The sequence below is a fragment of the Ascaphus truei genome, chromosome 1 (assembly GCF_040206685.1).
Source record: "Ascaphus truei isolate aAscTru1 chromosome 1, aAscTru1.hap1, whole genome shotgun sequence".
Classification (NCBI taxonomy): Eukaryota; Metazoa; Chordata; class Amphibia; order Anura; family Ascaphidae; genus Ascaphus; species Ascaphus truei.
In genome coordinates this window covers 10,158,676-10,181,072 of record NC_134483.1, presented here as the reverse complement: position 1 = coordinate 10,181,072, position 22,397 = coordinate 10,158,676, and the positions used below count along the sequence as shown (strand labels likewise).

General features: G+C 49.6%; 1 protein-coding gene across 1 annotated transcript in view; it reads left to right on the top strand.

Annotated features, from left to right (window-relative positions):
- Nucleotides 1-1,493: 1,493 nt before the first annotated feature.
- Nucleotides 1,494-22,397, top strand: part of IL11RA (interleukin 11 receptor subunit alpha) — a 72,743-nt gene continuing 51,839 nt past the window's right edge. The window contains exons 1-4 of the mRNA XM_075581703.1: nucleotides 1,494-1,651; nucleotides 18,785-18,881; nucleotides 19,467-19,527; nucleotides 19,878-20,044. Of these exons, the coding sequence (XP_075437818.1) occupies nucleotides 18,785-18,881; nucleotides 19,467-19,527; nucleotides 19,878-20,044 (325 nt within the window). The 5' untranslated portion in view covers nucleotides 1,494-1,651. The remainder of the gene's footprint in view (nucleotides 1,652-18,784; nucleotides 18,882-19,466; nucleotides 19,528-19,877; nucleotides 20,045-22,397) is intronic.

Genomic DNA, 22,397 nt, shown 5'->3' with positions numbered 1-22,397 from the left:
CTCTCCTTCTCTCTCTTCCTCCCTCTCTCTCTCTCTCCTTCCCTCTTCTCCCTCCCTCTCTCCTTCCCTCTTCTCTCCTCCCTCCCTCCGCCCACTTCTCCCTCTCCTCTCCTCTCTCGCCTTCCCTCTTCTCTCCTCTCCCTCCATTCCTCTCCTCTCTCCTTTCCTCTCCTCTCTCCTTTCCTCTCCTCTCTCTCCTTTCCTCTCCTCTCTCTCTCCTTTCCTTTCTCTCTCCTTCCCTCTCTTCCTCCCTCTCCTTCCCTCTCTCTCCTTCTCTCTATCTCTCTCTCTCTTTCCCTCTTCTCTCCTCCCTCCCTCCGCCCACTTCTCTCTCTCCCCTCTCTCTCTCTCCTCTCTCTCTCCTTCTCTCTCCTTCTATCCCATTCTCTCTCCTTCCCTCTTCTCCCTCTTCTCTCCTCCCTCTCCTTCCCTCTTCTCTCCTCCCTCCCTCCGCCCACTTCTCCCTCTCCTCTCCTCTCTCGCCTTCCCTCTTCTCTCCTCTCTCTCCATTCCTCATCTTTCTCTCTCCTTTCCTCTCTTCTCTCCTCTCTCTCTCCTTTCCTCTCTTCTCTCTCCCCTCTCTCTCTCTCTCTCTCTCTCTCTCTCTCTCTCTCTCTCTCTCTCTCTCTCTCTCTCTCCTCTCTCTCTCTCTCTCTCTCTCTCTCTCTCTCTCTCTCTCTCTCTCCTTCCCTCCTTTATTCTCACTTTTACAATAAATATATTTGCCAGGTGGCTAAGGATGTGCAAGAAATATACAAAGATACGGCACATACATGAGAATCGCCAACAAATTCAAACAAAAAGGACATTTACTGGAGTAACCCGATTTCTTGTTCATTTTTACATACCGACTTTAATGGACCAACTAGCTTTCTTTACAGATAACACTGTGTGTACGTATGTATATCTTTATTTATATAGCACCATCCCAGCAGTAACACACGGGACTTAATAGTAATAATAATAATACTACATAAAAGTAACATTAGGAACAGGAGTCCCAGCCCTGAAGGGCTTACCATCTAAATGTGTACAGGTCTTTGGAAACCACGCAGGTCTCCATGTTAAACAATAAGAGTGATAGAAGTGCGACGATGTACAGTAGTGCAGAGTACAACTCCTTTTTATCCATTTTCCCAAACTTCAGCATTTTTAAAAGGTCTTTTTTTTTTTTGGATTGATCCCGGGTATTTTGCTAACTGTTCTCTCTGCGTACATTCAGCACAAGCATCATACAAACAGGGCCTAGCTCTGCCAGTCCCGCTGCTTTCACTCACTGGGTAGGAGCAGCAGAGTGAGAGTTAGCGGTCTGTGTGTGTTTGGGGGAGGAGGAGGAGGAGGAGGAGGAGGGGAAATTGGGAGACGAGGGACCTGACTTTGCTGCCAGCAGAGAAGGACTTGGCACAGCGCCCTGGTTACACCTCTCTCTCCAGCGCCGGAGCTTGGCCGGGACTGGGAGCTGGGGTTCGGGTTACAGTTTTTGCAGGGTGGGGGTATAATAGCCGGGGAGCGCAGGGGGCTGGCAGGGGACTTCTCTCTCTCTCCTTCCCTTCTCACGGGGAGCTTTCCTGCGGCGCAGCGCGTTCCTCAGCCGCTGGGCTCTCGGCGCCGCTATCATGTGGAACAGAGGAGCCTCTGTGGGGTGGTGAAGGTAAGCCGGCATGCCGTCTCTCTGCAGAAAAGGGGCGCCTCATTGCAGGGGAGCTCTGTATTGGTAATCACTCTTAATGAGGCCTCTCTAAAAACCCCATTAAAAACAAAACTTGCTTCTCTCGTCCTTTTACAAGAGCACAGATGAGAGGTCGCTTGTTTAAATGCGTTTTTGTAACCCCTTTGCAGCCAGAGCGAAGTCCCAATGAGCTCGTCGCATCCTATTGAGGCTGCGCTTATAGTGCCGGCGATGCGACATCAGGCTGCGGTCACTGGAAAAATCAAATCGAGATGACTTCCCGCGGTCGCGACCAGGCCGTCGCTCCATCGCGTCGCGCTTACTATAAGCGCACGCGGCGGCAATGCTTTTGTTTTGACGCGACGCTATTGCGGCGCTGTCGCCAGCACTATGAGCGCAGCCTTAAATGGGAGTTTTTGATGGTGGTGCTATCAGCCCGTAAATGTGTGCGCGAATAAACAGAAATAGTGACGGTGCTCAGTATCACTATATATTGCCACCGGACTGCCCTTTAAGTCTTTCACTTGAAGACCCCACGAATAGCAATCTCTCTTTTACATAACACCGAGACCGTAACTGTCCTACCTGGGCAGAAACCCACAGCAAAGGCACGTCGCGGGTAACGCGCCACTCATTGCAAGGTGCGCCCACGCGAGTGGTTATAGTAATGCTGTTTTTGCGCAGGTAATTCGCGTTGAGTGTGTGGAGCGAGAGCTTCTGACTTTTATCACTACCAACGGGAGATTGTGCATTTATTATAGCGGGGGGTGTCAAATTCTGCGCCTCCCCTCTGACTGGCCGCAGAATGTATTTATTTATTTATAAAATGTGTTATCAGGAAGTAATACAGTGAGAGTTACCGCTCGTTTTCAAGTATGTCCTGGGCACAGCGTTAAAATGACAAATACATGGTTACAAATACAGTTACATAAGTGAACAGGGTATACAGTATATACAAGGCATTGCATGCACAGTAAGAGATAATATATATTATAGGCGTATATAACAGTTACAGACCAGATTAAAATGTGAGACAGCCTTAGATTTGATAGAACTTAGCCTGGTGGCGACTGTGAGAGTCTCCGGTAGATTGTTCCAGTTTTGGGGTACAATGATATGGAGGCGGGGGGGGGGGTACTCTCTGTCATATCCAGATGTGGCACGCGGTCGGCAATATACCGATAGGATAGTAATATTGTGATAATAAAAAGGACAATAAAGGAATGTGGACATTTTTTTCATTATATGTTTATTGTTACATTCCTTTATGTCATTACCGGAGAGGATTTTGTGTCCTTGCCCAAAACCTAAATCCAAGTGAGCCTGCCGGGGTCCAAGCTAAACTGAAAGTACCCCGTCCCCGTGTGTATAGGAAACGTTATTAGCATTTAATAGACTCTTAAGCACGTCTTGTTCCTGGCCGTATTTGGGGTGTATTAGTCGTTCTGTGTCTCGGGATGTTATCTCCCTGTTCCCAATGTCCGGGCATGGTGCAGGTTTGGGACAGGTTTCTGCTTCGTGAAGTTATGATTCAGTTAAGTTTTTATTGTTTCTCAAATGTAACCTTTTTTATATTTAGTACACTGTTCCTCCTCTTTGCTTTCTGTCCCCTTTCCTTAAAAAATGTAACTTAAAAAAATCCAATAAAAACATAGTCTGAAAAGGAAATTAAAAAGCTTTTTCAATTTCAGTACTGGAGTACTTTCCTAAACATTGCTATTGCTGAGGGCCCTTTGTGTTCCTGCAATCTGTTAGTGCCCACCTCCAGTCTTCAAGTGCCACCAACAGGTCAAGATATCCTTGCTTCAGCACAGGTGGCTCAGTCAAAGACTGCACCGCTGAGTTGATAAAAGCGCTCTTTCTTGTGCATCGGGCCAGCGGACACTCTGGGAGGTGCAGGTCAATTATTCCAGATACAATTTTGCTTTGGTTCGCAGCAAACATTTTTTGCGTGTGACAGTGTGACATTTAATTGATGCAAAGAAAGATAACAACTATAACATCTCCCTAACTGCTCCTATTACCGTCCCCTATAACATCCCCCTAACTGCTCCTATAACATCCCCCTAACTGCTCCTATAACCGTCCCCCTAACTGCTCCTATAACCGTCCCCCTAACTGCTCCTATAACCGTCCCCCTAACTGCTCCTATAACTGTCCCCCTAACTGCTCCTATAACTGTCCCCTATAACGTCCCCCTAATTGCTCCTATAACGTCCCCCTAACTGCTCCTATAACTGTCCCCTATAACGTCCCCCTAACTGCTCCTATAACTGTCCCCTATAACGTCCCCCTAACTGCTCCTATAACTGTCCCCTATAACGTCCCCCTAATTGCTCCTATAACGTCCCCCTAACTGCTCCTATAACCGTCCCCCTAACTGCTCCTATAGCCGTCCCCCCTAACTGCTCCTATAACTGTCCCCTATAACATCCCCTAACTGCTCCTATAACATCCCCCTAACTCCTCCTATAACCGTCCCCTATAACGTCACCCTAACTCCTCCTATAACCGTCCCTCTATAACGTCACCCTAACTGCTCCTATAACCGTCCCCTATACATCTCCCCTAACTGCTCCTATAACATCTCCCTAACTGCTCCTATAACCGTCCCCTATAACATCTCCCTAACTGCTCTATAACCGTCCCCCTAACTGCTCCTATAACCGTCCCCCTAACTGCTCCTATAACCGTCCCCTATAACATCTCCTATAACTGTCCCCTATAACATCTCCCTAACTGCTCCTATAACCGTCCCCCTAACTGCTCCTATAACTGTCCCCCTAACTGCTCCTATAACTGTCCCCTATAACGTCCCCCTAATTGCTCCTATAACGTCCCCCTAACTGCTCCTATAACTGTCCCCTATAACGTCCCCCTAATTGCTCCTATAACGTCCCCCTAACTGCTCCTATAACCGTCCCCCTAACTGCTCCTATAGCCGTCCCCCTAACTGCTCCTATAACTGTCCCCTATAACATCCCCCTAACTGCTCCTATAACCGTCCCCCTAACTGCTCCTATAGCCGTCCCCCTAACTGCTCCTATAACCGTCCCCTATAACGTCACCCTAACTGCTCCTATAACATCCCCCTAACTGCTCCTATAACCGTCCCCTATAACATCTCCCCTAACTGCTCCTATAACATCTCCCTAACTGCTCCTATAACCGTGCCCTATAACGTCCCCCTAACTGCTCCTATAACATCCCCCTAACTGCTCCTATAACCGTCCCCTATAACATCTCCCCTAACTGCTCCTATAACATCTCCCTAACTGCTCCTATAACCGTCCCCTATAACGTCCCCCTAACTGCTCCTATAACCGTCCCCTATAACCGTCCCCTATAACATCTCCCCTAACTGCTCCTATAACATCCCCCTAACTGCTCCTATAACCGTCCCCTATAACATCTCCCCTAACTGCTCCTATAACATCTCCCTAACTGCTCCTATAACCGTCCCCTATAACATCCCCCTAACTGCTCCTATAACCGTCCCCCTAACTGCTCCTATAACCGTCCCCTATAACATCTCCCTAACTGAGCCTATAACCGTCCCCCTAACTGCTCCTATAACCGTCCCCTATAACATCCCCCTAACTGCTCCTATAACCGTCCCCTATAACATCCCCCTAACTGCTCCTATAACTGTCCCATAAAACTCTGTCCCAATAACGACTGCATACGAAGAGCCCTAATAGATATGGTCAAAAGATGAAAGTTTAAACGGCGCCCCCACTGGGCGTAACAAAATAGCACATCTTATACTATATTAGTGAAAGCACTGTATGTTTGCCTGCCTGGATGTCCGGTGTCCCTAGCGGCAATCTCATTGGTCCCTTGGGCCGCCCGCCCCCGCACACCTCTCATTGGCCTGAGGCGGAGTGACGGGCCAAAAAAACACACACACACACACACACACACACACACACACACACACACACACACACACACACACACACACACACACACACACACACACACACACAGTGTCACCACACACACACAGTGTCACACACACACAGTGACACACACACACACACACACACACACACACACACAGTGACACACACACACTGTCACACACACAGTGTCACACACACAGTGTCACACACACACACACACACAGTGTCACACACACACACACCTCCCTGAACATCGTGACCCGCGCGCACCTCCTCTCCCCGTGTCTCCCGCGCTTTCACCCCGCTCCCCCCCCCCCCCGGCGCCGCTACAGTCAGCGGGAAACACACTATTATTACCCCTTCAGCGCCCCCCCCACCCAGTGTCAGCGGCCGTGCGAGACCCCCCCTCTATATCTCCCACCTCTCCCCCCCCCACACATATACATGCCCCCCCCTCCCCGGCGCTCACAACTCACCCCCCTCCCCGGCGGGGGAACAGCCAGTGGCCAGGCAGCCTGCCTCGCGGCACCGAGTGCCCAAGATGGCGGCGGCCTCACTCGCGGCGGCGGCCGGAAGCCTCCCTGTTTCCCGCGCTTTCAGTCCCCCCCCCCCCCCGGCGCCGCTACAGTCAGCGGGGGAGCGAGCGCCCGGGACACAGCGGGGGAGCGGCCACAACACGCTGCCTCCCGCCTCAGATCCACGTGGGACCTGCCGGACGGGTGAGTGAGCGGACTTCACCTCCCCTCACCCCCCTTCACCTCCCCTCACCTCACCCCCCTTCACTCCACTTCCCCTCACTTCCACCCCCCCTTCACCTCCCCTCCACCCCCCCCTTCACCTCCCCTCCACCCCCCCCCCTTCACCTCCACTCCCCTCCACCCCCCCCCTTCACCTCCCCTCCAGTGTCAGTGTCTCCCCGATTACCCCCCACCTCCCCTCACCCCCTTCACCTCCCCTCACCCCCTTCACCCCCCTTCACCTCCCCTCACCCACCCCTCACCTCCCCTCACTCCACTTCCCCTCCCTTCCACATCCCCTTCCCCTCCCCTTCCCCTCCCCTTCACCTCCCCTCCACCCCCCTTCACCTGCCCTCCACCCCCCCTTCACCTCCCCTCCACCTCCCCGCCACCCCCCTTCACCTCCCCGCCACCCCCCCTTCACCTCCCTGCCACCCCCCCCCTTCACCTCCCCTCCACCCCCCTTCACCTCCCCTCCACCCCCTTCACCTCCCCGCCACCCCCCTTCACCTCCCCGCCACCCCCCCTTCACCTCCCTGCCACTCCCCCCCCCTTCACCTCCCCTCCACCTCCCCTCCACCCCCCTTCACCTCCCCTCCACCCCCTTACCTCCCCTCCACCCCCTTCACCTCCCCTCCACCCCCCCCTCACCTACCCTTCACCTCCACTCCACACCCCCTTCACCTCCCCGCCACCCCCCCCCTTCACCTCCCCGCCACACCCCCCCCCTTCACCTCCCCGCCACCCCCCCTTCACCTCCCCGCCACCCCCCCCCTTCACCTCCCCGCCACCCCCCCCCCTACCTCCCCGCCACCCCCCCTTCACCTCCCCGCCACCCCCCCCCCCCCTTCACCTCCCCGCCACCCCCCCTTCACCTCCCCGCCACCCCCCCCCTTCACCCCCCCTCCACCTCCCCTTCACCTCCTCTACACCCCCCCCTTCACCTCCCCTCCACCCCCCTCCCCGCCACCCCCCCCCCTTCACCTACCCACCACCCCCCCCTTCACCTCCCCGCCACCCCCCCCCCTTCACCTCCCCGCCACCCCCCCTTCACCCCCCCCTCCACCTCCACTACACCTCCTCTACACCCCCCCGTTCACCTCCCCTCCACACCCCCTTCACCTCCCCTCCACACCACCTTCACCTCCCCTCCACACCCTCCACACCCCCTTCACCTCCCCTCCACCCCCCTTCACCTCCCCTCCACCCCCCTTCACCTCCCCTTCACCTCCCCTCCACCCCCCTTCACCTCCCCTTCCCACCGCCTCCCCCCCCTTCCCACCGCCTCCCCCCCCTTCCCACCGCCTCCCCCCCCTTCCCACCGCCTCCCACCGCCTCCCCCCCCTTCCCACCGCCTCCCCCTCTTCCCACCGCCTCCCCCCCCTTCCCACCGCCCCCCCCCCCTTCCCACCGCCTCCACCCCCCCTTCCCACCGCCTCCCCCCCCCTTCCCACCGCCTCCCCCCCCCTTCCCACCGCCTCCCCCCCCTTCCCACCGCCTCCCCCCCCTTCCCACCGCTTCCCCCCCCCTACCCACCGCCTCCCCCCCCCTTCCCACCGCCTCTCCCCCCCCTTCCCACCGCCTCCACCCCCCCTTCCCACCGCCTCCACCCCCCCTTCCCCTTCCCACCTCCTCCCCATTCACGCCACCTCCCCCCTCCTCCCCCTTCACACCACCTCCCCCCTCCTCCCCCTTCACACCACCTCCCACCTCCCCCCACCCGCCGCACGCATTCAACAGACAACCCACACACTCGACACACACCTGCCGCATCCTGCCCCTACGCAACAATATCACTGACCAGCTGTCACCCGCACTCGCCACACACCCGCCGCCTCACACCCTAGCAGGACCCCAACCCACAGCCAGCACTCACTACCCACGCGCCACCCGTACTGAACACCCATCCGCCGCCTCACACCCTAGCAGGACACACGCCTCACATTTTCACATCACTTATGTCACCAAAATATACATTGTACTGTGGTGTGTTTACAATAAACCATTTTTTTACAACATCGTATTACATTTTCTTCCATCTTTCTTTTCAACATTATTATGAAACCTTTACAACAAATAGTCATCTATTGTTCCACGATTTATAAATAATACTACCTATTACGCATTTACATCCCGGGCAACGCCGGGTCTCTCAGCTAGTTTATTATAAAGCGACAAAATGTCAATGCTTCTCTCCCACTCTCAGACTCTGTCAGCTGGTTATAAAGCAGCAGAAGAGCCCTAATCATTGTTTCACTTTATTTCTCAGGACACTTCTGTTGTTTTTAAGCAGTTTTAATGGCTCTGTAGCTCACACATTAGCACATACAGTGCTTTTAAATTGTAATCCTTAGGCCTGGGACATAGTGCCCAAAACAGTGCGGAGGCGCGCTGAGGCGCAGGGAAAGCGGCGCTTTCCCTGGCCTTACACAGCGGGCCGTCCGTGGGCGGGTCTGGGGGCGGGCCAGTGACGTCACGGAGCTGGTGCGCCCTCATTGGGCGAACCGCTCACGTGACCGGCCCTGCGCTCCTGCGAGCGCCAAATGTCAAAACTCCGTCAGACACACGCTTCCCCAAGCGTGCGGACACGTGCGCAAGCCCCTGCTAAAGCCGCTCTCATTGCGGCTGCAGGGGCTCAGTGCCGAGCAGCAGCACGGCGCTGTCCATGCCCGAGGCCGTAGTCTGCTCTTACATGTCACACGTCCCATGCTATTGATTATATCATTGATTTGTTTCCCTGTCTCTGTGCGGAGCAGGAAACACACAGGACACAGCATAACAGTAGTGTGGGACCTGCTGGTAGGGTTTATACACATGTATTGTGTTAGATTTCAGGTCCCGTTCCCAGCAGCACGCCAGTTGGCACAAATCTATAAATATATAATACTGTGGGTCTGGGTTTTGTGCTTGATAAGATTATGTATGTCTACGTGTGGTTCTGTACCAGAAGAATGATGGAAGAGTTACACAGTGTTCATATAACAGGATGTCCAGTATAAAGTTCTGTGTCTTGTACAGAAAGAATGGGTCAGGCCCGGGGTGGTTATCTGAAGTCTGTTAAATGTAAGAGCGTTTGGACCTATATACAAAAAAACCATAAATCACCTTAATTCAGGTGAAAGTGCCATAAAGCAGTAATCCTGCCTGGGAATTCTTGTCTGATTGATTTTCCATTCTTGGTAGGGGAAGGACATTTTGTGGTATTTGACTTATTTTCAGCGCGAGGGACCTGATTCCCCGAGATAATCCCTGGTGCCGCGCTCCCTTATGGGGAAACACTACAGCCACCACATTTTGCTTGCTCCACGTGTCAATAGGAAGACTCAACCTCATTGGCTGTGGCTATCTATTGGTGGACAGCAGCGACCCACTTGGATTCCGGATGCTCGAGGGAGCGCCAGCACTGAAAACAGTCATTTTGCCCGGAACCGGGATCAGCGCCATGTTACCTCCTGGTGGCAATGATGTAAAATAGTAGCTATGTATATTTGCCGGATTGCTGCCACTTGAGGAGAGGGGTTTGATTTTGTCCATAAGTGGGAGCGGGGAGGGTCTCCAGAGCTGAATCGGGTTCATTTCAGCTCTGGGAATCTGCTGCAACCCCGTCTTGTGCCTCCTAGTAATGGTGCGGTGACACGGCGTTCCTTGCTAGCTCCTGGTAGTAGCCGTACTAGTAGTGGTACTGGTGGTGGTCGTAGTAGTAGTGGTGGTAGTATCAGTACTAGTAGTGGTACAAGTGGTGGTGGTGGTAGTAGTGGTGGTGGTGATGGTAGTAGCAGTACTAGTGGTGATGGTAGTAGTGGTGGTGGTGGTAGTAGCATTACTAGTGGTGGTGGTAGTAGTAGTAGTAGTAGTAGTGGTGGTGGTAGTAGTGGTACTAGTGGTGGTGGTAGTAGTGGTACTAGTGGTGGTGGTAGTAGTAGTAGTAGTGGTGGTGGTGGTGGTGGTGGTAGTAGTGGTACTAGTGGTGGTGTTGGTGGTAGTAGTGGTACTAGTGGTGGTGGTAGTAGTGGTACTAGTGGTGGTGGTAGTAGTAGTAGTGGTGGTGGTAGTAGTGGTACTAGTGGTGGTGGTAATAGTAGTAGTGGTGGTGGTAGTAGTGGTACTACTGGTGGTAGTAGTAGTAGGAGTGATGCGTAGCGAGCCTGGCAGGTTCTGGGCGTTGTGTTTCGCACTCTCCTGTACGTTTTGGAAAATTCTTTCTTGGAATCTGGAGGGACCTTCAGTAAGTTCTGCAGGAGCTGCTCCCCGGCACATACAGACACAGAGACAACTACACACAACACACACCTGCCGTGTCTGCCTTGTGTGTGCGCGAGGAGAAATTCACATACACACAAACCACAGCTACAGTGTCGGCCAACTGAAGAAACACGCAATGACTGTCTGTTAGCTGAGTGCAGAAGTAGTGTGAGACACACACAGGTACACATGGCTGCAATGCCAGGCGGCCTCTGCATAAAGCTCAGTCTCACTCATCACAAGTCACTCACTCAGAAAGGTGCAGGTCGCTTGTTTGGTCCCAAATTTGACTGGCTTTGTTTCTTAGACCGTGGCTCGTCTGCTGAAGCAATTAATGACACATCTTGGCAGCATCTCTGAGGCCTGCTCTTCGTGCTATGAGAAAAACATGTTAAATGGGGCTAACCTTAGCGTGCCTAAGTGTACACTGGAGCGTAGCACAGTTTAGTAAACATGGGCCCATGCATTATGCATTGTTTATAGCTTGGTTGCTGTTATATGGATGCTCGCAGAGTGCGTTAGCTATGCATCTCCTTCCCTCGCTGTATGAAGGTGCCGTGTGCCAAATTAGCTTTGCTTAGGTCAATAAGAGATTTGGGGGGGGGGGGTTATTGAAGTAAAGGGCGGAGACCCTAATTAAATAGAAATTTGTTTATGTGCAACATTATATTGTAAGTTTATATTCAAAAGTATTTTTTTTTTGTGTGTGTGTGATCACTGCGTGAGACTAGTAACTAAATACATGTGGACACATACCATCTTCCCTTTTGGCCTGCTAAAAAGAGAGGTGCAGTTGCATTTTTGGACACTCTTTGCAGCGCGCTTCAAACTGCTCCTCGCTCTCTCGTTGCATTGTGTGTAAGTAATTGGTTCTCACCTTGCAGGGCATCCGGCCCTAAGCGTGTGCGTGTGCGTGTGCGTGTGCGTGTGTTCTCCCAGCGGACTGGCTTCTCACACCTTCCAGGGGAAAACACCCCAGGCACACGCCTCGCAAAGGAAAATAGAAATGTCTAAGAATATACTGCGGAAATACGCGGAAGGAACGCCTGCTTCCGCTCGCAGTAAGGGCCTGGGAGCTGGGTATTATGGCACAGTAAATGCCATGTTCTGCAGGGATTATTACCTAATTACTGGCTAATGCTTTCCCCTTGGAGAGTATTTATGCCTTGGCCGGCTGCTTCTGGCCGGATTCCCGCACTTATTTGCTTTGGGTCTCAAAGGATGGAAGAGATTTTCCCCTTCACGCTGCAATGTGTTGCTGGCCTCTCTGGCAGCGGAGGGGTTAATGCGAAACGATTTTCATATCTGTGTGTCCTTGTGACGCGTGTGTCGTGCAGGGGAGGCCGACCCCAGTCCTTAAGAGCTACCAACAGGCCAGGTATTGCGGATATCCCTGCTTCAAAGACTGAGCCGCTGATTGAGCTACCTATGCTGAAGCAGGGATATCCTGAAAACCTGACCTGTTAGTTGTCCTTGAGGGCTAGAGTTGGCCACCCACGGTGTATATCAAGGGTGCGAAAACTGTTTTTGAAGTGAAACTTCTTTAGTGGCTCCTCATTCGTAATGGGACAAAAATGGATTGTGGAGACAGAAAATGAAACGGATGTGACGTCAAAGTGCTGGCAGTTGCGGCCGGGCTGTGTTCTGGCAAAACACATGCGGCGGCGGCGGCAGCGCCGCTCCTAACTGCCGCCGCTCCCCCCACACGGCTGCTGACATGTGGCGGCGGCGGCGGCGCTAGCCGCCGGCACCGCTTCCCCGCACCTGCTCAAAATTTACTCACGCCGCCACAGCTCCTAACGAGCGCCGCTCCCCCCACCCACCCACACGCTGACATGTGGCGGCGGCGGCGTTAGCCGCTGGCGCCGCTCCCCCACACCCGCTCAAAATGTAAGCGCCGCCACCACTCCTGCTGCTCCCCCACACCGGACGCTTACTCTGCATTTGATCTCAGATGCATAGGTTGTGGGCTATTTGCCCAAATTAAAGATGGCTGCCCTGCAGCGATTGCTGTGGACTGCGCATGCGCCGCAGATCTGTTGAGAGGACAAGGCAGAGACGCATCTCTTCGGTCTCCAAGGTAATGTTTTAGTGGGCCGGGCGAGGTGGCGAGCTGCGCAGCCGCAGAGCGGCTGCTGAGGCAGAAAGGAAGAAGGGAAGAGCCTGGATAATTCAAGATGGCTGCGGATGCTGCGGATGCTATGAAGCCTGGGAGGGGTAGGCCGTGAAACCCACACACCCTGGGACAGGGGTCCTCACAGGTAATACAACATAGTGTGGGGGTCTGCTGGGGAGGGGGGGAGACTAGGGAGGGGGTACAATGGAGACCCCCTACATACAGCAGAGAGACCTTACGAGAACCAGTGACCCCATACACCCAGCTCAGGCTCCTTATAAAGGGTCAGTGACCCCATACACCCAGCTCAGGCTCCTTATAAAGGGTCAGTGACCCCATACACCCAGCTCAGGCTCCTTATAAAGGGTCAGTGACCCCATACACCCAGCTCAGGCTCCTTATAAAGGGTCAGTGACCCCATACACCCAGCTCAGGCTCCTTATAAAGGGTCAGTGACCCCATACCCGCATGGCCCTGTACCTCTGCCGTGTGCGCTGGCTGCAGCAGGACATGCAGCCGTGTGCGCATCTCCGCATACATACACAAACACACACTGACTGACACACACACACACACTGACTGACACATACATACACACACACACACTGTCACAAACACACTGACTGACACACACACTGACTGACACATACATACACACACACACTGACTGACACACACACACACTGACTGACACATACATACACACATACACTTACTGTCACAAACACACTGACTGACACACACATTGACTGACACATACATACACACACACTGACTGTCACACACACGCACACTGACTGACACACACACACAGTGACTGACACACACACGCACACTGACTGACACACACGCACACTGACTGACACACACTGACTGACACACACATGCACACTGACTGACACACACACAGACTGACACACATACCTCCGCAGGGGGGCTGGCTGCCACAGGACACACAGCCCGCAGCTCTGCCGGGGGGAGACTCAGACAGAGCCCACCGTGTCCGCAGCTCCGCCGGGGTGGAGAGAGTCAGGAGGGGGGGGCACGACACAGAGAGAGACATACACACCACACGCACACACTGACTGACACACACACACCCAAGGAATTCAGTTACTATAAATATAGACGTGTAAATAGCTAAAACACGCGGTCAAACTTCTTTGTGTTTTGGAACTGAAATTGTGTTTTGATTTTTAATTAAAAACATCACCATCACAAATACAATTTCTGTGACAAAAGACAAAGAAGTTTCACTTACTATGCGCGTGCACAGCACACACAGCTTTTTTTTCTGTCAGATTCTTGTGTCACCATCCCCAGGGAAATGAAACCTAACAAGTAACAATGTGAGGACACCACACTGAGCTATTCTGTAACCCATGGGCTGCCACTACGGGTGCATGATGGAAAGAGTTCCTTTCCTCATAGCCTGGCTCCGGGAACATGGAATGTATGCAGTTCCATGCTGTGCCATTAAACCCCCACAGTTTCATTGCATTCACTCTCTCGCACGCATTGCTTGCCCCCAATTAACTGTAATGGGATGGCCCACATAGAAGTCAGGATCGTTCTCCCTCTCCCACTTCATTGGAGTCACTCCCATAATATTTACACTATGACCGTCCTCTTGCAGGTGCCATGTTTCCATTGACCTGATAAACAATAGTGTCACCTTGTGAAAGGTCAGGGTCACCGTCTCATACGCTTCAGCTGCCCTCAGAAATGGCAATGAACATGTCCTCTGCAGGAAGCCCTTCTCTGTCGGAGAGCCAGCAACGCCATGCATAGGGTTAAAAGGCAGACTCGCTCTCCTACATATATCAGTTGCCGCCATGGGGCACTTTAAGCTGATTGCCAAATTAAAGATTAGTTGTCCACTTACACACAGTTGACCCTCAGTGGACCCTGCGGTACCAGTGACCTTTGTATTTACTGCTCATTTATTCCCTGTTGGTTAATCAATATAGCTAATCAGTAGTAGTATATCTGGCACACATCTTACTTGAGTGAATAAAGTAAATTGCCGGTGCTGGCTGGATCAGGGGATGTCCTGCAGGTCCCATGTATAGGTGCTGGCTGGATCAGGGGATGTCCTGCAGGTCCCATGTATAGGCGCTGGCTGGATCAGGGGATGTCCTGCAGGTCCCATGTATAGGCGCTGGCTGGATCAGGGGATGTCCTGCAGGTCCCATGTATAGGTGCTGGCTGGATCAGGGGATGTCCTGCAGGTCCCATGTATAGGCGCTGGCTGGATCAGGGGATGTCCTGCAGGTCCCATGTATAGGCGCTGGCTGGATCAGGGGATGTCCTGCAGGTCCCATGTATAGGCGTTGGCTGGATCAGGGGATGTCCTGCAGGTCCCATATAGGCGCTGTAGAAAAGAAGATCCTGGCACTCAGGCTTAGCAAAATTAAGATTTAATCACAGCCAAAAGGTCCAACGTTTCAACTGCACATGCCGTCTTTCTCAAGGGGAGGGCTATGATTAATACTAAAACACTCACCTATATATACCCCCTTACCTTCCTACCAGTGATATGCTGCAGGTGTATAGTTGTTCTATATGTAATACTCTCTGTTTAGGGGATACATTTTGTTATCCTCATACAGGGAGGAATATTGCTATTAAGCAGAGGATCACGTGTACAGTAGGTCCACACATGTATATTTTATTAAATGTCCATGTGGGCTCTTATATGTCGGTAAGACAAGAATGCTCAAGCAACGGTTTATTGAGCATAAGGGCGTAAGAATGAAAGGCACACTGCCCACAGTACTTGTACAGCATTGTGTACGGCACAAACATCCTATATCAGCTCTGAGGATTATGGGAATTGAGACAGTACCAGCACGTAGACGTGCTCTAGACAAGGACGCAGCACTACCTAGACGTGAGGCATATTGGATACATTTTTTGCGGACGTCTAATGGAGGTGGACTTGACGAACAGCTTAACTTCAAATGTTTTCTCGACAGGCGATGATTCTGTTGTTGCAGCAGCGATGGGTCTGCGCGTCTGACACCTCCTTTTGGTTTACCATTTCATTGCAAGCTATACTGGAACTTTCATTCATGTGTATATCTAACATTCTTTTGGGATGACTTATTGTTTTATAAGTGGTTAGATCTATCCCGTAGACACTTCATTCATGTATGTCTGTATGTTGTTTGTCATTGTTGTCTTGTTAGTCTTTTGGGTACTATTTATTGCACTATGTTCAAATATTTATTGCTTCTTTTACACTTACATACATTTATTTATGTGATATATGTTTGTTTTTTTATATTCTTATGGGTTTACACCCTTATTTTTGGGTATTTATGGTGGTACATAGGTAGCTATTAGTAGGTATTTCGGTGTCTGTTTACACTGCAGGGGCTGTGCCTTTAAATGATGAGCTGCGTCTTGTCATGAGACTGAACGCAGTAGTTTCCATCCTGTCGCTATGACAATATAGGGGGAGGAACTCGGAGGACTGCAGTGATGCCGGGTGCTTTGTCGGTATGCCGCGCGCATGCGCCGGGTGCACAGTGGTGTGTACTTCGTGTTGCGCATGCGCGGACCTCCGTTGCGCCCGTGACGTCACTGTGGGGTCCGATTTTTGCACCAACTTTAATCAATATAGCTGCATAGGCCAATAGTGTGCACTCCAACCGTACATGTTTAAAATGGACAGATTAGGGGTCTTCCATTAGATTTGTTTGGAAGTTCCTCCATCCACCACAAGTAGATTTATGTGCAAAATACTGGAGGCTCTGCAGTAGGAAACTGCAATGTCGTAAGGGCATGACATCTTAAAGGCATGCAAGCAATATAACACTGCAATGGGGAAAAACAACAGGATGCTACACACAGCTTGTGTAGGGAAAGCTATTAGCAGCAGAAAAAGAGAGGCAGTGATGCCGTTGTGTAGATTTGTTGTTTTTCAACAGAGGTTCCACAGAACCATTGGGTTCCCCCGGGCATCCCTAAAGGGTTCCCTGTAATTTTCAGGTCATTTGAAAATTGTACCAAATACAGAAGAAATTTACAATGCATCTGATCTCAGACTTACTATTAGAGAGGGTTGGGGTTCCTTACAATGCATCTGATCTCAGACACGCTATTAGAGAGGATAGAGAGGGTTGGTGTTCGTTACAATGCATCTGATATCAGAAGCGCTATTAGAGAGGGTTTTGGTTCCTTACAATGCATATGATCTCAGACTCGCTATTAGAGAGGGTTGGGGTTCCTTACAATGCATCTGATCTCAGACGCGCTATTAGAGAGGGTTGGGGTTCCTTACAATGCATATGATCTCAGACGCGCTATTAGAGAGGGTTGGGGTTCCTTACAATGCATCTGATCTCAGACGCGCTATTAGAGAGGGTTGGGGTTCCTTACAATGCATCTGATCTCAGACGCACTATTAGAGAGGGTCGGGGTTCCTTACAATGCATCTGATCTCAGACGCGCTAGTAGAGAGGGTTGGGGTTCCTTACAATGCATCTGATCTCAGACGCGCTATTAGAGAGGGTTGGGGTTCCTTACAATGCATCTGATCGCAGACACACTATTAGAGAGGGTTGGGGTTCCTTACAATGCATCTGATCTCAGACGCGCTATTAGAGAGGGTTGGGGTTCCATAGAATTTCACAGTATAACTATAAGGTTCCTTAAAGCTGCAGTTCAATCAATATCCTGCATGTGTGTTTTTTTTTAAATAAATCAGTTCTGTAGTAAGAAAAAATACTTTTAGCATTTTCTGTTTTTAAAAAAACAACTTTGAAAGACCAATTTTCTTGTATTCTATTTTAACAGCCATTTGCTAAGGCACTGCCCCTTCATGTCCTGTCACAAGCCCTGGCACACCCCTTTGTCAGCCCTGCCCTCCCTCTAGCACATGTCAGTGCAGGAATGCTCATGAATATTCATGAGCTTCCACTGAGTGACAGAGGCAGAATATAAACAGATCCCTTCACTAATTATGTCACCACATTTCGACCTATCAATACATGGAGAACGAATTGACCTGCAGCTATACAGTTCTTTAGGTAATTAGAGATTGCACAGATGAAACTATTGAAGTAAAAAAATAAATTAAAAAAAAAAAAAAAAGGCTGAACTGCAGCTTTAACCAAGTAAAGGTTGGGAAACACTGGTATAGATCACTGGTAAGACCTCCCCTGGAGTACTGTGTTCCGTTCTGGAAACCATATCTCCAGTAGGGCATACTGTACATCATTTAGAGATTTCCAAAAAAGGGCTCATACATGATTCAACTTATCAGAAAAAGACTAAAGAATTGCAATATGTACAACTTGGAGGAGAGAAAGGAGAGAGGGATATGATTGAAACGTTCAAATATTTACATTACATTGTTTCAACTAATTACAGGAGAAGCATATTTCCAAGAAATCGAGCGTTCACACGCTGAAGCGTGAGGGTGGGAGGCTCAGGGGAAACGTGAGGAGGAACTTATTTACAGAAAGAGTGGTGGTTTGGTGATATATTGTATATACAAGTCCCAACAGTGGGGTCAGGGGGTCATTCAGTAAGGGTAAAACATGCTCGGGATAGATATAATCCAAGGATTAAATAGGGTGTAAGGTTTTACACCAGATATGGAAATGGCCAGTCTAAAAGTGGTTCTTATCTGCCGACAAATTGTGTTTCTACAGAAGTGTCCCATTGAATTCCCCTGACAGCCGTCTTGATTTATTGTTCAGTTATCCAGAATATCCAAAAATGTATTTCTCGCCAACCAGGGTGTCGCCAGAGCTAAAGATAGCATGTTTAATCTCAGGAGAACCTCACTGCTCACGTTATGGAAAGAAAATCAACATGTGGGGCCCCCGTAACCTAAATGTTTAGTTATAATGGGCCTCGCTTACTAAGTGATGCTAATCCAGTGCTATAAAACGTCTTGCAGTCATTTCAACTCAATGGGCTTTAAGGAGTCTTCCAGCACAGGGATATGCCTTATGGAGTAGCCCCACGTAGTAAATAATGACCTATATTTACACCTTGTTACTCATGTCATGGAAGAGCATCATGTAATGAGGGATCCTGTAGGCTTGTCTTTAGAATGATGTTATCCTGGCTCATGTCTTTCTCTCTTGGTGTCTTCCAGATGAGCAGCTTTGCATCATGCCTTAGCTGGGTGATTGTGCTTCTCACGGCGACCGTGACTTCTGTTTCAGTCACTTCATCTGAATGGGGAGAGGCAGGTGAGCATGGGGCAGCCTCTCCGCTTTCATACCCTGTTCCAATTCACCTATCGATTACTACAAGATACGTGAAGCTGAACACCTACTATAGGTCCATGTTTACAAAGTGGTAGTCAATTAGGCACCTTCCAGCTCTGGAAGACAGCTGACAGCCCATGTACTGTATCTTATAGTATAGCACCACTTAAAGAATGTGGCCCTCAGGATCTACAGGGTCATTAACTTATTGTATGGGTGGGATCAGAATACAAAGTTAAATGGGGCCAGAGGAGAGCTTGGAACTCCTTAGCTAATACAAACTTACAACACAAGTTCAGCTTGCCCCAGATACAATAGACGTGGGACACAGAGGACATCTTTAATAAGGGGTGTTAGGGAACTCTGTATGGTCCATACTATTGGATCAAACATACAGCACCATGTCACCTGGACCAGTACAGAGAATGGGACTCCGTATAAGACATATAACAAACTTATAACACCGTATTACTGTGTCTCTTTAGAAATGCTCATGTACACCATTTTATTTATAATGTTAGATTATTACTATTGTTATTAATTAATAGCAATTAATTCCTTTTTCAGGGGTCAAGTATGGGAAAATTGGAGCCAGCATCACCTTAGTGTGTGTCGATAAAAATGACAGGTAAATCTATATTCTGCGTGAGATCCCAAAGTATGAATGGAAATATTATTGATTATCAGTGTTAATAGAGTAAATCCTTAGTGACAATAGTTAGTTTTTGTTGTATTAACGCTGACTCGAGATTATAAAACCACTGATTCTACACTGTAGTTTTATTGATACGTAACTGCAATACTGCTGATATTAAATATTAATACTACTGATACTCAACTGCAACACTACTGATACTAAACCTCACTTATATTCTGATACTAAACTGCACTTACAGACAGATATGAAACTGTAGGTAGAGGAGGCTGGGATCTGACAATCATTCCACCTTTAACAGAGTGTTCTTCTCCTTTCTACAGTGCGGTAGCAATGTGGAGGTTCAATGGGGCTGAGGATATTCCCTGGGGCTTCATCACTCAGCTAGGACACCTGCAGCTCACCAACACAGAGCTCTCTGCAGTAGGAAACTACAGCTGCCACGACCAGTCTGGGGGACTCCTGGGTTTCGTGCTCCTTAGAGTGGGATGTGAGTCTGACTTCTGAATGCGTACACCGCATGCAAGGGCTTCTGGGAAGCAAACATACCTGTGCTAGTTTACACTGTGTGAGATAACCCATGCAAAACAGTGGCACTGGCCTTACCGCAGGAAGGCGCCATTTTGAACAAAGGCACAGAGTTCTGGAGACACTATTTTTTGTTATTGTTTATTTACTTTTTCATTTCGGCAAAGGTCACAACAAGGCAGGACTATAAGTCCAATATTGATGTGTGTAAGGAGGGAAGAGTATGGACAAAACAGGGAAAAAAATCTAATTAATGAACGGAAAGAGGAAAACACAAAGAATGTAGTTAAGACATCATTTTTAAAAGCTTTGTGGAATATTTGTTAGAAGAACTGATTTTTTCTGGATGTTTCGATGTGTAAATAATAATAATAATAATAATTATAATAATACTAGTGTTACTCTTTACCTTGTGCCATCAGACTTCCCCACAGTGTAAAATACTTGTATCAAGGTGATACCAGGTGTCTCTGACGCAGGTTAAGTTATTTCTGTTATTTAAGTCAGTCAGAGGGAGACAGTCAGAGATTAGGGAGGTTAATGCATGGCTAAGAAAGTGATGCAGGAAGGAGGGTTTGGGGTTTTAGAGCACTGGGACTCCTTTTCTGAGAGCTGCCATCTTTATTCTAGGGACGGATTGCACCTCAATGAAGAGGGATCTTCTGTGCTAGGGGAGAGAATGTTACTGCTAATAATACCTACCGACTGCAAATGTGGGCTTTATACAGCACTTAGGGGTTCAGGGTTCCATTGATCCAAATAAAGGCGATTTGCGGGTTCTTGTACTGGACGACATGTTACTGGAACAGTTCTGCCTTGTACGAGTGAACCATTATTGAAACGTACAGACTGCATGAATGGGTCTGTATGCATAGGACTCGGGCACATGAGAGACACGTCCATACTAGCTTTGCACCGCGCCGGTCAGCAGGTCACCTGGTGTGAGGAATGTACATGAACTCCCATGTCTAAAAGAGTATAAAGCGTATTACTTAGCATGAAGAAGAAAAGGAGAAGTCACAAGTCCAATGGATAATCTTGCCACAGGTACACGTCAATCCAGTATAAACAGAAGGAAAGAAAAGCTACCTGTGCTACCTAAAGAACTAATATGGGATAGGTGAAAAAGGTCCAGATAGTGTGAACCTGTTTGATGAAGTAAAAATTAATAAATATTGTAACATTAATAATGTGATGTTACACAAGTACATGTGACCAATAGTTACAAAAGACAACATCAAAGTAGGGTTGAACAACAAGAAAACAATTTCAGGGGTAAGCTAACACAGATAAAAGCAGATGGGTATAACACCCTCTGGTAATAACTGTGTCAGCTGGCGCTCCTACTTAATGACCAATAAATGCATACAAAAAGAGGGTTACACAGTGAAAAATGGCAAACAATAATTAAATAAATACTTGGTATATGGTATACTTCACAACACGTATTCCCAAATACAGAGTCCAATGCCAGCAGAAGTATGGGTATGCAGCTTCTTTGCAACCGGAACTAACCTCAGGACCGGTAGAAACTATAGAAAAAAGACAAAAAAAGACAAAAAAGCGCAAAGCCCAGAGTAGTAAAGTCTGTTTATGGAATAATAAAAAACGGTTCTAAACACTCACAGAAGAGTAAGTAAATACAGGCACTTCGGTACTTAGAATGACCGCGGGAACAGGAGTACTTCTCTCGTCTGCTGGTTGGGGTGTTTAATGTCTCATCCCTTCTCCTCCACTCGATCGGCGGCGTGTTTCCGCTTCCGCGTCAGATGACTCGTGACGTCAGCACGTGTGTCGTCGATCGGGGGTTGGGCTATGGGTAGCCACTTGCTCCCCCTCCAAACTCGGCGTGCAGGAGTTCTGTCAGTCCCACGTATCCTCCGTAGCTCAGTGCTCACAGCAAACATCAGCAACCAGACTTGGGGATTGTATTAACAGGAAATAAAGCGCTTTGGAATACATTCTCACATACATAGTGCATTATACATTCCCTGTTCTCCCCCAGAAATTAAATACATTTGGTTGAAATACGCTTTACATAGTTGGCCAAGTTACATGGATTTAGGGGTAGCTAGTTGTTCTTCATCCCAGTATTGTGATGCCAGCTACCACTATCGTCACACAGGGATAATCTGAAAACCTGACCTGTTGGTGACCCTTGAGGACTGGAGTTGGCCTCCCATGCTGTAGAGGTTAAGCCGTTCTGCAGGCCTCACTGAAGTGAACCCATAAGTCACCACATCTACTGGAGAACCAAGGTTATTCCCAGCAGGGCCATCATTATTCCCCCGCTCCATTATTTTATTGCAAGTTCT